At 42.4% G+C, this 13,563-nt stretch overlaps 1 protein-coding gene across 3 annotated transcripts in view; it reads left to right on the top strand.

Annotated features, from left to right (window-relative positions):
* LOC128640066 (uncharacterized) overlaps positions 1 to 13,563 on the top strand; it is an 81,283-nt gene that overhangs the window by 45,997 nt on the left and 21,723 nt on the right. For all 3 annotated transcript variants that reach the window (XM_053692389.1, XM_053692387.1, XM_053692388.1), the window contains exon 4: positions 8,743 to 8,799. In XM_053692389.1, the coding sequence (XP_053548364.1) occupies positions 8,743 to 8,799 (57 nt within the window). The remainder of the gene's footprint in view (positions 1 to 8,742; positions 8,800 to 13,563) is intronic.

Raw genomic sequence — 13,563 nt, forward strand, 5'->3', positions numbered from 1 at the left:
TAAACTGTCGGGGTCTTCCTGAGGGGAACAACATACGGCCGTCACGTTCTCTGGCCGCTCAAAATATTCCTTGAGCATGTTTACATGGAATGTCTTTCTAAGATTGTTGTCGTGGCAGCTAGCTATCACATAAGTGGTGTCTCCCCTTTTCTCTACGATCTGGTAGGGACCCTGCCAGGACGCCTGCAATTTGTCTGTCTTCACCGGCTTAAGTACTAACACCTTTTGTCCTATGGTGAAGATTCTCTTTCGGGCCCCCCGATCGTACCATACTTTCTGTCTTCTCTGGGCCAACTGGAGATTAGCCCGCACGGATTTGGCTAATTGCTCCATTCGGTCCCTGAGTTCCAGCACGTATGGCACAATGGGGACACCGTCAGCCTCCATCTCTCCCTCCCAGTGCTCCCGGATCAGGTTTAGGGGTCCCCGTACCTTTCTTCCGTAGAGCAACTCGAAGGGAGAGAACCCTGTCGTTTCCTGGGGCACCTCCCGATAAGCAAATAGGAGGTGCGGCAGGAAGCGTTCCCAGTCTCGGTATTCCTGAGTGAACGTCTTGAGCATTTGCTTGAGGGTCCCATTGAACCTCTCACACAGCCCGTTCGTCTGGGGGTGGTATGGGGAGCTCAGGAGGGACTTAATTTTGCAAACCTGCCAGAGTTGTTGGGTCAATTCAGCCGTAAATTGGGTGCCTCGGTCGGATAGGATTTCTTTTGGAAATCCTACCCGGGAGAACACCTGTACTAGTGCATTCGCTACCGTATCCGCTTGTATGTTGGATAGGGCGACAGCCTCTGGGTACCTGGTAGCGTAGTCCACTACGGTAAGAATGTATCGCTTACCGGAGGGACTAGGGGTAGCCAGTGGTCCCACTAGGTCAATAGCAACCCGGCTGAAGGGTTCCTCTACAATGGGCATATTTACTAGCTGGGCTTTAGGGTGATCGCCTCGCCTTCCTACTCGTTGACACACATCGCAGGTGTTACAGTAAGTTCTAACGTCAGCGTGCACCCCTGGCCAAAAGAACGTGTGAGTAATGCGGTGTAGGGTACGGGTAACGGCTAGGTGGCCTGCTAAGGGGATGTCGTGGCCTATTTTGAGGATTTCTTGACGGTATTTGTGGGGCACTACCAGCTGTCGCCTACGCTGTCCCCTTTTCTCTGTCCAGCGGTATAGTTTCCCTTTTTCCCATAAGAATGTTTCGTTATCTGCCCCGCCCCCTCCGGTCTCTGCTCGTTCCCGGTACTTGTGTAAGGTCGGGTCAGTCTTAGACTCTGCCTCGAAAGCATCTGGGGTGTCCCAGGGTATGGGGCCTAACCTGTCAGGCAAGGTCGGGGTAGGTCTTACCTGTGTCTCCCGCACTGGTGAGAGCTCTCGCTCCGTCCGGGCTTGGGCCCGTGTAGTCACTGGGTCCGCCTCGTTGTTGCATACTGGAGCATAGGCAGAAGTCATGGGGCCCAAATCGTTGCCCAGTAGTACTTCGGCAGGTAAATTATCCATTAGGCCCACGTTCACAGCCCCCTTTCCCGCTCCCCAATCAAGATGCACTTTAGCTGTTGGAATTTTGTACACATCCCCCCCCGCCACTCTAACGGCCACAGTCTGTCCGGATCGCTTGTGCTCTGGCACCAAATGACTCTGTACCAGCGTGATAGTAGCCCCTGTGTCTCGCAATCCCTCGGTAGATCGCCCCTCGAGCCATACCCTCTGCCGATGGTGCTGGCGGTTATCTGAGGCAGCATATACAGGGTCTGCCTCATGAAGCGGCCCCACATATCCCTCCATAGGGGCCTCTTGGTTAACACAGAGGGCCCGGGCCGGACGATAGGACCCAGAGGGGTAATTGTAATTCCTGGGTGTCTGGTGCGTATTAAGGGGGCAGCTAGCCATGAAATGCCCTGGTTGCTTGCATCGGTGGCAAGTCGGTCTGGGACGCTCAGAGCTGTTATTGGGTGGTCCTGAGTGTCGGACGGGCCTTGTGGGCACCGGGGCTCGGAATTCAGTACGAGGGGGTGCACGGTAAACCTCTCTGGGTTCGACCCGTGCTGGAGCTCGGTAGTTCATGGGTTCGTGAAGACGGGAGTCATAATGTTCATCGGCCAATTTGGCTGCTTCTTCTAAGGTAGAAGGCCGCCTGTCTCGCAGCCATTCCTTCCCTTGCTGTTCCATGCCATTATAAAAATGTTCTAAGAGAAACAATTGTAAAATTTCCACCCCAGTCACCGCTTTACTTCCGCTCAGCCAGTGATTTGCCGCTCTCCGCATTCGGTGCGCCCATTCCATATGGGTATCGTTAGGCTTCTTTTCCGTGCCCCGAAACTGTCGGCGATACGTGTCCGGAGTTACAGCGTACCGTCGCAACAGTGTCTCCTTAACTAGCTCATACTGTGTCACTTCCTCAGCACCCAGAGTACGAAAGGCTTCCAGGGCTCGCCCGGATAGTTTCCCAGACAATATCGTGGGCCACTCTCTGTTGGGAATCTGGTGCAGGGCACATTGCCTTTCGAAGTCCGCCAAATATTCATCAATCCCTGTCTCGCTCTCTAGGAAGGGTCGAAATGCCGCATAGGGTATCTTGGGCCTCCCAGCATTTTCGACAGGGATGATTACCTGCGGGGCTTCAGCATTGCGGTGTGCATTCGCTAGGTTGAGTTCGTGGGCTCGAGTCTCTCGTATATCCTCGTCCGCCTCTGCCATCAACTGCTGTACCAATTCCATGGAGGGGTTCGGCCCGTATAATGAGAGCCTTTCCCGAACAATCCTGGTTTTTTCGTCACTAATCGTGGTCGGTGTTTCCGCCATTGTGAAGCTCTGATCCAGTTCGGTCAATTCTGCGATCAGCTCTCTCCTCGGCCGGTTGCTGGCGTACCCCCCTCTGCTTTCAAGTAAATCCTTTTGGGTTGTACGCTTCAATTTTTCGTAAGCGCTCTCCATCCGTTCTGTACCTCTCCTAGGAAATCCAGGAAAATCCCGCCGCTGCCGCCAAATGTTACGGTTACCCTTAGTCTCGCTGAGAGATGGACCGCTTAGTAGCCTGGATCCCTATTGCTAAAGAGGGGAGAAGCTGCTTTCCATAGTATTCTATATGAGTCTCGCAAATATAGAATAATCTCCCTTAGCTGCAGTACCGCTAGGATACCCTTCTGCCCACAAAAACGAGTCAACGCTGCGATTGAGGGTCAAACAAGAACTCAGGACTGGGATGCCCAGCCTGCTTTTTATTAAGGTTACCTGCACACAGGGCACTCCCAGGGGGAGAGGGGGGGAAGCACAAAATCCCCCATCACACATTTAGATAGAGAGCACTGTCCTTTGACAGGCCACAATAGGATTACAGTACTTAAGATAACAAGTTTACAAGTTCATCTTATCAATTAGCAGTCTGGCTCCAGAGGTGATTAGACAATAGTTTCTAAAAGCTGAAAAAAAAGAGTTAACTCTTTATGAAATGATACTTGTTACGGTTTTCTTGGAGCCCTTCTTAGGCGCTGGCTTGCTGGTTCAGGCATTGCTGCTGGGAAATAAGCTCTTCACAACAAAATAACTAATGCTTCTGTAACATATATATATATATATATATATATATATATATATATATATATATATATATATATATATATATATATATATATATATATATATTGTATGTATATTACCATCTCAAAGTGTTTAATTTCCCTTTAAGTATCCTCCCATTGCACACAATCCCGAGTCATTCTTTGCCTGCGTAACATTGTAGGTGAGGTGCGAAGAAGGTGTCTGAAGAAATCAAGTTGTTAATCCTTTATTGGGTACTTTTCCCTGCAAGTAAGGATTGGGGTTATGGTGTGCATGTAATTCTCTTTAGTAAGAGTAATGGTGGCTTTTAGCAGTTGGAAGACTGCGATGTCTTTGCTTACCTTCCAACATTTTTGCTACACCTATATAGAAAACCAGGGTTGGTTACTCTGTTTTTTCTCTATCTACAGGTCTATGCCAATGAGGATTCTGTCACACCTGTTTGCTGTACCTGCCCTACAGCTGATCCACAGGTAAGTGCTTTTACCTTCTAGGTGAGAAAGATACAGCATGTAGGAGTTCCTTGTTTAGGGGGTGTAGAGGTGCATTGTATTCTATTTTTTAAAATTGAAATTGGAGCATAAGGGAAATAAAGGGCTATTTTATTTACTATGGAAGCCGATCCCAAGCTTTCTGTCATTTGAGAAATGTCTTTATTGTGCTGATGCCCAGGTTATACCTCCTGTGCATTTTTGTTCCCCTTGCCTTAATAAAGTTTTTATCTAAGAATAAGGATTCCTTATATGAGCCTTCTTTTTCTCAGGATAATGCTGTTCAAGGGTTGTCTCAGCTTTCTGCTAACATGTCCCAGTCTTTAACAGATTCACATGCAGTGTCCTGCGGTTCCTCTCAATCTGAGTGTTTGTTTGCCTAAAGATTTGCTGTGCAGTTGACTTCTGCAGCTTCTGCAGCCCTAAGTGCTTTTCCTAGTTCTGGTAAAAGGAAGAGGAAATCTAAGAACATTTCTATGGGTTCTGATTCTTCCTCAGTTATCTAGCGAGGATCATTCCTTTGCAGCTTCTGAGGGCGAGATCTCTGATTCAGCATCTACAGTTCCTAGTACAATAGATACTGAGGAGGTTAATTTTTAAATTTTTAAACTGGAGCATCTCCATTTCTTTTTGAAGGAGATTTTAGCTACTTTGGATAACTCTGAAATTGTTGCAGAGGCCCCTAAAAATGCTAATAAACTGAATAGATTTTTTTATGTCAAACCTAAGTCTGTGGAGGTTTTTCCTGTTCTAGATCGCATGTCTGACATATCTCAGAAATGGGAGAAGCCGGGTGTTCCTTTTAACCCCTCTCCTGTGTTAAAAAGATTTTTCCTGTGGCTGATTCAGTGTATGATCTGTGGCGCACTGTTCCTAGAGTAGAGGGCACTATATCTACTTTAGCCAAGAGAACTACTATTCCTAGTGAGGATAGTTCCTCTTTTAGAGACCTTATGGATAAGAAACTGAAAAATGTTTATTCATCAAGGTTTGCAGTGGCAACCAGTTTCTAGTATTGCGACAGTTGCTGGTGCAGCCTCTTATTGCTGTGACTGTCTGATCTAGTTTCAGAAGAGACTACTGTAGAGGAGATACAGGATAGGGTCAAGGCTCTAAAGCCGGCTAATACTTTTATCTGTGATACCAGTATGCAAGTTGTTAGGCTGGGAGCCAGGTTTTCTAGTTTTGCGATACTAACCCGCAGAGCCCCTTTGGTTAAAGGTTTGTTCTGCGGATGTGACTTCTAAATTCAAGCTCTACATTTTAAGGGTAAGATTTAATTTGGTCCTGGTCTGGCAGAAATCATTTCCATGGTTACTGGTGGAAAAGGAATTTTTTTTTTTTTTTTTTAAGCAGGCTTGGATTCGTGACATTCCAGATCCTTGGCAGTGGCTTAAACTGCGTGAGGGATTTGTCCTTTCTGTGAGTGATTACCCCAGTTGCTCTAGCAGAACAGGGTCAGGGAATTTTTTGACCCAGTCTAGACTTAGTCTCTCAACAAGTTTCTCAAGGTCCCATCCTTCAAAATGGACACTATTCCTTCTATTCTCCCTCTATTCGTTCAGGATGTTCAGTTTATGACTACTATAGACCTAAAGTATGCCTATCTTTATGTGCCTATCCACAGGGAACATTTCAAGTTCCTTAGGTTTGCTTTTTTGGATTGATATTTCCAATTTGTAGCCCTGTCTTTCGTGCCTCGCCACTGCTCCTTGAATCTCTATGAAGGTTCTTGCGGCTCTTTTGGCTGTGGCCAGATCTCTAGGGATTGTGGTGGCTTCTTACCTGGATGATATCTTGGTCCAGGCACCATCTTTTCAGTTAGCAAGTTCCCATATAGATTCTGTGTTATCTATTCTCCACTCTCACGGGTGAAAGGTGAATCTAGGTAAAAGTTTCTTGGTGCCAAGTACCAGGGTATGTTTTCTGGGGATAATCTTAGACTCAGTATCTATGAAGATTTTTTTTTGATGGAGGTCAGAAAATTCAAGCTTCTGGAGGCCTGTCGTTCTCTTCAGTCCTCTGTTTGTCCATCAGTAGCTGTATGCATGGAAGAAATTGGTCTCATGGTGGCATCCATAGACATTATTCAGTTTGCCCGCTTCCATCTGAGACCTCTACAGTTATGTATGCTCAATCAATGGAACAGAGTCCACTCGGATCTCTGGAGATAGTTTTAGACTCTCAGACAAGGATGTCTCTGTCTTGGTGGATCTCTCAGGACCTTTTTACCTAAGGGTACTTCTTGTTTCCTGAAACCTTCTTGAGAGATTGTGACCACGGATGCCAGCCTGTTAGGCTGGGGAGCAGTTTGGGGGTCCCTTAGAGCTCAAATACTTTTGGACTGAAGTCTACCTTTCCTATAAATATCATAGAATTGAGAGCAATTCTCTATGCTCTATCAGTAGGGTCTCAACTGAGTTTTTTTTTTTTTTTTGTCCAGTTTATCCCATTTTAATCGGACAACATCTCTTCGGTGGTCTATATCAACCTCCAAGGAGGAACTCTGAGCATATTAGCTATGGCGGAGATGACTTTCATTCTTCAGTGGGCAGAGTCTCACAATTGTCATCTCTCTGCCATTCATATCCCAAGGGTAGATAACTGGGAAGCGGATTATCTGAGCAGGCAGACTTTTCACCCAGGGGAATGGGCTCTCCCTTCTGGAAGTTTTTTTTCAATGTTAACCCTCAATTGGGGAGTTCCGGAGCTGGATCTGATGGAATCTCGTCTAAATGCCAAGCTTCCAAGATACGAAGCAAGATCAGGAGATCCTCGAACAGCTCTGGTAGACGCCCTGGCAGTGCCATGTGATTTCGGTCTAATTTATCAGTTTCCTTGGGTGATAGCTCGTATCAAACAGGAGCAGGTTTCGGTGATTCTAATAGCTCCAGCATGGCCTTGCAGAAATTGGTTTGCGGACCTAGTGAGGTTGTCATTTACCTGTGGAAATTGCCTCTTAGGAAGGATCTTCTACTTCAGGGTTCCTTCCTCAATCCAAACTTAGTCTCTCTGAAGCTGACTGCTTGGAGATTGAACGCTTAGTCTTGTCCAGACAAGGTTTTTCTGTAAAGGTTGAGCCTGTTTCTCGCAAGATTTATTATAAGGTATGGTGTAGATACCTTCAGTGGTGCGGATCTAGGGGTATTTCTTGGAGTCAGGTGAGACTTCCCCGTATTCTGTCTTGCCTGGAGAAGGGGTTATCAGTCAGTACCATAAAGGGTCAGATTTCGGCTCTGTCAATTCTTCTGCAGAAGCGTCTGACAATTTTGCCAGATGTTCAAACTTTTTTGTCCAGGCTTTGGTTAGAATCAGGCCTGTGTTTAAGTAAATTACTCCTCCTTGGAGTCTTAATCTGGTTCTTAAAGTTCTACAGCAGGCTCCTTTTGATTTCCATTTGAGCCTATGCATTCTGTTGATATCAAGTTATTGTCTTGGAAGGTTTTGTTTCTGTTGGCAATTTCCTCTGACCGTAGAGTTTTGGCTCTACAGTGTGATTCTTCTCATCTTATTCTTCATGCGGATAAGGTGGTTCTCTGTTCTAAATTAGGTTTTCTACCTAAAGTGGTCTCTAAATGCGATATCAACCAAGAAATTGTTGTTTCTTCATTTTGTCCTAATCCTTCCTCTAAGAAGGAGCAGTTATTGCACAATCTGGATATTGTGCATGCTTTAGGTTCTATTTACAGGCTATGAAAGATTTTTGTAAATCTTCTGCTCTTTTTGCGGTCTTTTCAGGTAAACGGAGTGGTCAGAAGGCCATTTCTTCTACTCTTTCTGGTTGAGAAGTGTTATTCGATTGGCTTATGAGACAGCTGGACAGCAGTCTCCGGAGAAAATTATGGATCACTCTACTATGGCTGTCGCTTCCTCTTGGGCCTTTAAAAATTATTCTTCTGTGGAACAGATTTGCAAGGCAGCCACTAGGTCATCATTGCATACTTTTCCTAATTTTACAAATGTTATGTTTTTGCCTCAGCTGAGGTTTCTTTTGGGAGGAAAGTTCTTCAAGTGGTGGTGCCTTCTGTTTAGGTTCACCTGTCTTGTGTATCCTTCCCTTCCATTCTGTGGCCATTGGAACGAAAAAATAATTTATACTTACCTGATAAATTATTTTCTTTCTTTACTTTCTTGGCATGGAGAGTCCACGACCCGCCCTTATTTTTAAGACGGCTTTTTGTAATTTTTCTAAACCTCAGGCACCTCTATACCCTTTGTCTTCTTCTCTTTCCATAATTCCTTGGCTGAATGACTGGGAATTATGGGTAATGGGAGGATACTTCAGGTTTTGCTGGGGTGTTCTTTGCCTCCACCTAGTGGCCAGGAGTTGAATTCCCACTTGTAATTTAATGGATTTGTGGACTCCATGCCAGGAAAGAAAATAATTTATCAGGTAAGTATAACATGTTTTTACGCAGTCATGTTCAGAAAAGATATCTCTCATTTGATGAATTATGTCACAGACTATGAATGTTTGTTCTGTATAGGCTTTCAGCTATTTTTGGAGTCTCACAAATTCCTTTTATATAGCAAATATAAAAAGGCGTTGGCAATGTATCGGCTATAACAGTGGTTTTAGTTTTACAATTTATATAGTTTTTATTTTTAAATGTTATATATTTATTGTTGAATGTTACACTTAATCTTTTGAAATGATTGTTTTCTGAGCACTCTCGGTTGCTTTCCTCTCCTCTAGTTCATAATATCTGGAGCCCTAAGTGTTGTAGCTGACCAACGCCGCACCTTCACTGTGGTAAGTGTCTTCCATGTGTGTACATTATAGTAACCATGACAACAGGTGTACACAATGCAGATTATGTGAACTATTGGTTTATAATGTACAGTTGTGTAAAGGTCACTTCATATCACATGAACTATTAATGCCACAAAAATTAAATTCTTCTTAAAGGTAAGTTGTTATATTAAATGAACTGGCAGTATGTTAACATGCATATATACTAATATTTAAATATTCAAAAATATTAAAACTTTGCACTACTGAAATAACATCAATTTAAGGAGAACTGTCTCATATCATAACATGTGAATCTGTCTTACTGTTATACTGATATTTTGTGCTTTATTTGATATCCGTGTTATTCTAATAGATATACCCAATAATTATTATGCTTGGGAAAACTGCATTTAGGAGGAAAACCCATCTTGTTTCGTTTTGTAATAAAAGTAACTCGGTACCACCATTCCTAATGTGTTTTTTTTGTTTTGTTTTTATTTGTTCCAAGATTGGAAGGAACACCAAAATTAAATTACTGTGCTAACTGTCTGTACCGTTATAGTTACAAAATAAAAATTATAAAAAATTCCTATACAAATATATTAGTGATTATAATTCGTATTTCATGTGTGAGTGTTAACAATAATTACTTTGTATACACAATTGATTAATAGTATCCTATGTCCACTCAGAAAATACTTGATAACATTTGAAATTGAATTAAAATACAGCTTGACGTAGATACTTACTTACCTCATGGCTCAAGGAGTATGGTAAAAACTAGTATCAGTAATCTTTATTTCCACTGGGTATTCTCACATCCTCTGGGTAATTCTCCTGTGTTGCTGAGCTGGTGGTGGTGCTGCTTCTCCCAGGGCACTAAGGAATGCACTGACAACGAATACACTGGAATGATAGGACACAGAGCGCATCCACGACTCAAGGTGAATCTAACCCAATTTATTGTGAGCATACAAATAATTGCACTTACAAGAAGATAAAAATAATTATGCCTTGATAAAAACAGGTCTGTGAAAACAACTCTGGATAGTAGATCCGTGCAGGAATAGGTTAGAAACTCTCTGGAGCAGGACGAAACGCGTAGACGTAAGGAAGGCTTGTTTGGACATCCATTAGTATTGTATTAGCCGTATAAAGACTGAGAAAGTTCATAGTGGTAACATCAAGCGGGGAGCCTACGGGAGGTGGAGACAGAGTTTCTAACCTATTCCTGCACGGATCTACTATCCAGAGTTGTTTTCATGGACCTGTTTTTATCAAGGCATAATTATTTTTATCTTCTTGTAAGTGCAATTAATTGTATTCTCACAATAAATTGTTAGATTCACCTTGAGTCGTGGATGCGCTCTGTGTTCCAATCCTTCCAGAAGATTGGAAAGAATGCTCATTATAGTTATTAGTGTTTGTCTAATGTAATCATTTTAATCTTTTTTTTTTTTTAAAGCATTTCTCATAGAACTTAATAGTTAAAGGGATAGGAAAAGAGTGCTTTCTTTCATGTAATTAACAAGAGTCCATGAGCTAGTGACGTATGGGATATACATTCCTACCAGGAGGGGCAAAGTTTCCCAAACCTCAAAATGCCTACAAATACACCCCTCACCACACCCACAAATCCGTTTTTACAAACTTTGCCTCCCGTGGAGGTGGTGAAGTAAGTTTGTGCTAGATTCTACGTTGATATGCGCTCCGCAGCAGGTTGGAGCCCGGTTTTCCTCTCAGCGTGCAGTGAATGTCAGAGGGATGTGAAGAGAGTATTGCCTATTTGAATTCAATGATCTCCTTCTACGGGGTCTATTTCATAGGTTCTCTGTTATTGGTCGTAGAGATTCATCTCTTACCTCCCTTTTCAGATCGACGATATACTCTTATATATATATATATATATATATATACCATTACCTCTGCTGATTTTCGTTTCAGTACTGGTTTGGCTTTCTACTACATGTAGAGGAGTGTCCTGGGGGTAAGTAAGTCTTATTTTCTGTGACACTCTAAGCTATGGTTGGGCACTTTTATATAAAGTTCTAAATATTTGTGTTTAAACATTTATTTGCCTTGATTCAGGATGTTCAATATTCCTTATTTCAGACAGTCAGTTTCATTATTTGGGATAATGCATTTGAATAATCAATTTTTTTCTTACCTTAAAATTTGACTTTTTTCCCTGTGGGCTGTTAGGCTCGCGGGGGCTGAAAATGCTTCATTTTATTGCGTCATTCTTGGCGCGGACTTTTTTGGCGCAAAAATGTTTTTATTTCCGGCGTCATACTTGTCACCGGAAGTTGCGTCATTTTTGAAGTTTTTGCGCCAAAAGTGTCGGCGTTACCGGATGTGGCGTCATTTTTGGTGCTAAAAGCATTTAGGCGCCAAATAATGTGGGCGTCCTTTTTGGCGGCAAAAAATATGGGCGTCATTTTTGTCTCCACATTATTTAAGTCTCATTGTTTATTTGCTTCTGGTTGCTAGAAGCTTGTTCACTGGCATTTTTTCCCATTCCTGAAACTGTCATTTAAGGAATTTGTTCAATTTTGCTTTATATGTTGTTTTTTCTATTACATATTGCAAGATGTCTCACATTGACCCTGAATCAGAAGATACTTCTGGAAAATCGCTGCCTGATGCTAGATCTACCAAAGTTAAGTGTATTTGCTGTAAACTTGTGGTATCTGTTCCTCCAGCTGTTGTTTGTAATGAATGTCATGACAAACTTGTTAATGCAGATATTTTCTTTAGGAATGTTACATTACCTGTTGCTGTTCCATCAACATCTAATACTCAGTGTTCCTGTTAACATAAGAGATTTTGTTTCTAAATCCATTAAGAAGGCTATGTCTGTTATTCCTCCTTCTAGTAAACGTAAAAGGTCTTTTAAAACTTCTCATTTTTCAGATGAATTTTTAAATGAACATCATCATTCTGATGATTCCTCTGGTTCAGAGGATTCTGTTTCAGAGGTTGATGCTGATAAATCTTCATATTTATTCAAAATGGAATTTATTCGTTCTTTACTTAAAGAAGTCTTAATTGCATTAGAAATAGAGGATTCTGGTCCTCTTGATACTAAATCTAAACATTTAAATAAGGTTTTTAAATCTCCTGTAGTTATTCCAGAAGTTTTTCCTGTCCCTGATGCTATTTCTGAAGTAATTTCCAGGGAATGGAATAATTTGGGTAATTAATTTACTCCTTCTAAACGATTTAAGCAATTATATCCTGTGCCATCTGACAGATTAGAGTTTTGGGACAAAATCCCTAAGGTTGATGGGCTATCTCTACTCTTGCTAAACGTACTACTATTCCTACGGCAGATAGTACTTCCTTTAAGGATCCTTTAGATAGGAAAATTGAATCCTTTCTAAGAAAAGCTTACTTATGTTCAGGTAATCTTCTTAGACCTGCTATATCTTTAGCGGATGTTGCTGCAGCTTCAACTTTTTGGTTAGAAGCTTTAGCGCAACAAGTAACAGATCATAATTCTCATAGCATTGTTAATCTTCTTCAACATGCTAATAATTTTATTTGTGATGCCATCTTTGATATCATTAGGGTTGATGTCAGGTATATGTCTCTAGCTATTTTAGCTAGAAGAGCTTTATGGCTTAAAACTTGGAATGCTGATATGTCTTCTAAGTCAACTTTGCTTTCCCTTTCTTTCCAGGGTAATAAATTATTTGGTTCACAGTTGGATTCTATTATTTCAACTGTTACTGGGGGGGAAAGGAACTTTTTTACCACAGGATAAAAAATCTAAAGGTAAATTTAGGTCTACTAATCGTTTTCGTTCCTTTCGTCACAATAATTAACAAAAGCCTGATCCTTCCCCTACAGGAGCGGTATCAGTTTGGAAACCATCTCCAGTCTGGAATAAAGCCAAAGTCAGCTCCCAAGTCAACATGAAGGTGCGGCCCTCATTCCAGCCCAGCTGGTAGGGGGCAGATTACGATTTTTCAAAGAAATTTGGATCAATTCGATTCACAATCTTTGGATTCAGAACATTGTTTCACAAGGGTACAGAATAGGCTTCAAGATAAGGCCTTCTGCAAGAAGATTTTTTCTTTCCCGTGTCCCAGTAAATCCAGTGAAGGCTCAAGCATTTCTGAATAATGGTATGGGCGGAATCCAGCTCCTGTCTAATTTCTGCAGTTCATATCCCAGGTATAGACAATTGGGAAGCGGATTATCTCAGTCGCCAAACGTTACATCCGGGCAAATGGTCTCTTCACCCAGAGGTATTTCTTCAGATTGTTCAAATGTGGGGACTTCCAGAAATAGATCTGATGGCTTCTCATCTAAACAAGAAGCTTCCCAGGTATCTGTCCAGATCCAGGGATCCTCAGGCAGAGGCAGTGGATGCATTGTCACTTCCTTGGAAGTATCATCCTGCCTATATCTTTCCGCCTCTAGTTCTTCTTCCAAGAGTAATTTCCAAGAGTCTAAAGGAGTGCTCATTTGTTCTGCTGGTGGCTCCAGCATGGCCTCACAGGTTTTGGTATGCGGATCTTGTCCGGATGGCCACTTGCCAACCGTGGACATAGAAACATAGAAACATAGATATTGACGGCAGATAAGAGCCATAGGCCCAGCAAGTCTGCCCGACCTTACCTAACAGTATAAACTTATCTAGTTCGTAGGATAGCCCTATGCTTGTCCCATGCATAATATGCAATAGTGTTTAAGCGCGAGTAGGGTTTTTTTTTTTCTCCAATTTTGCTCCATTGACTACTATGAGGTAATACGTTATTGTGCGCACAATATTCT

This window comes from Bombina bombina, chromosome 9 (assembly GCF_027579735.1).
Source record: "Bombina bombina isolate aBomBom1 chromosome 9, aBomBom1.pri, whole genome shotgun sequence".
NCBI lineage: Eukaryota > Metazoa > Chordata > Amphibia > Anura > Bombinatoridae > Bombina > Bombina bombina.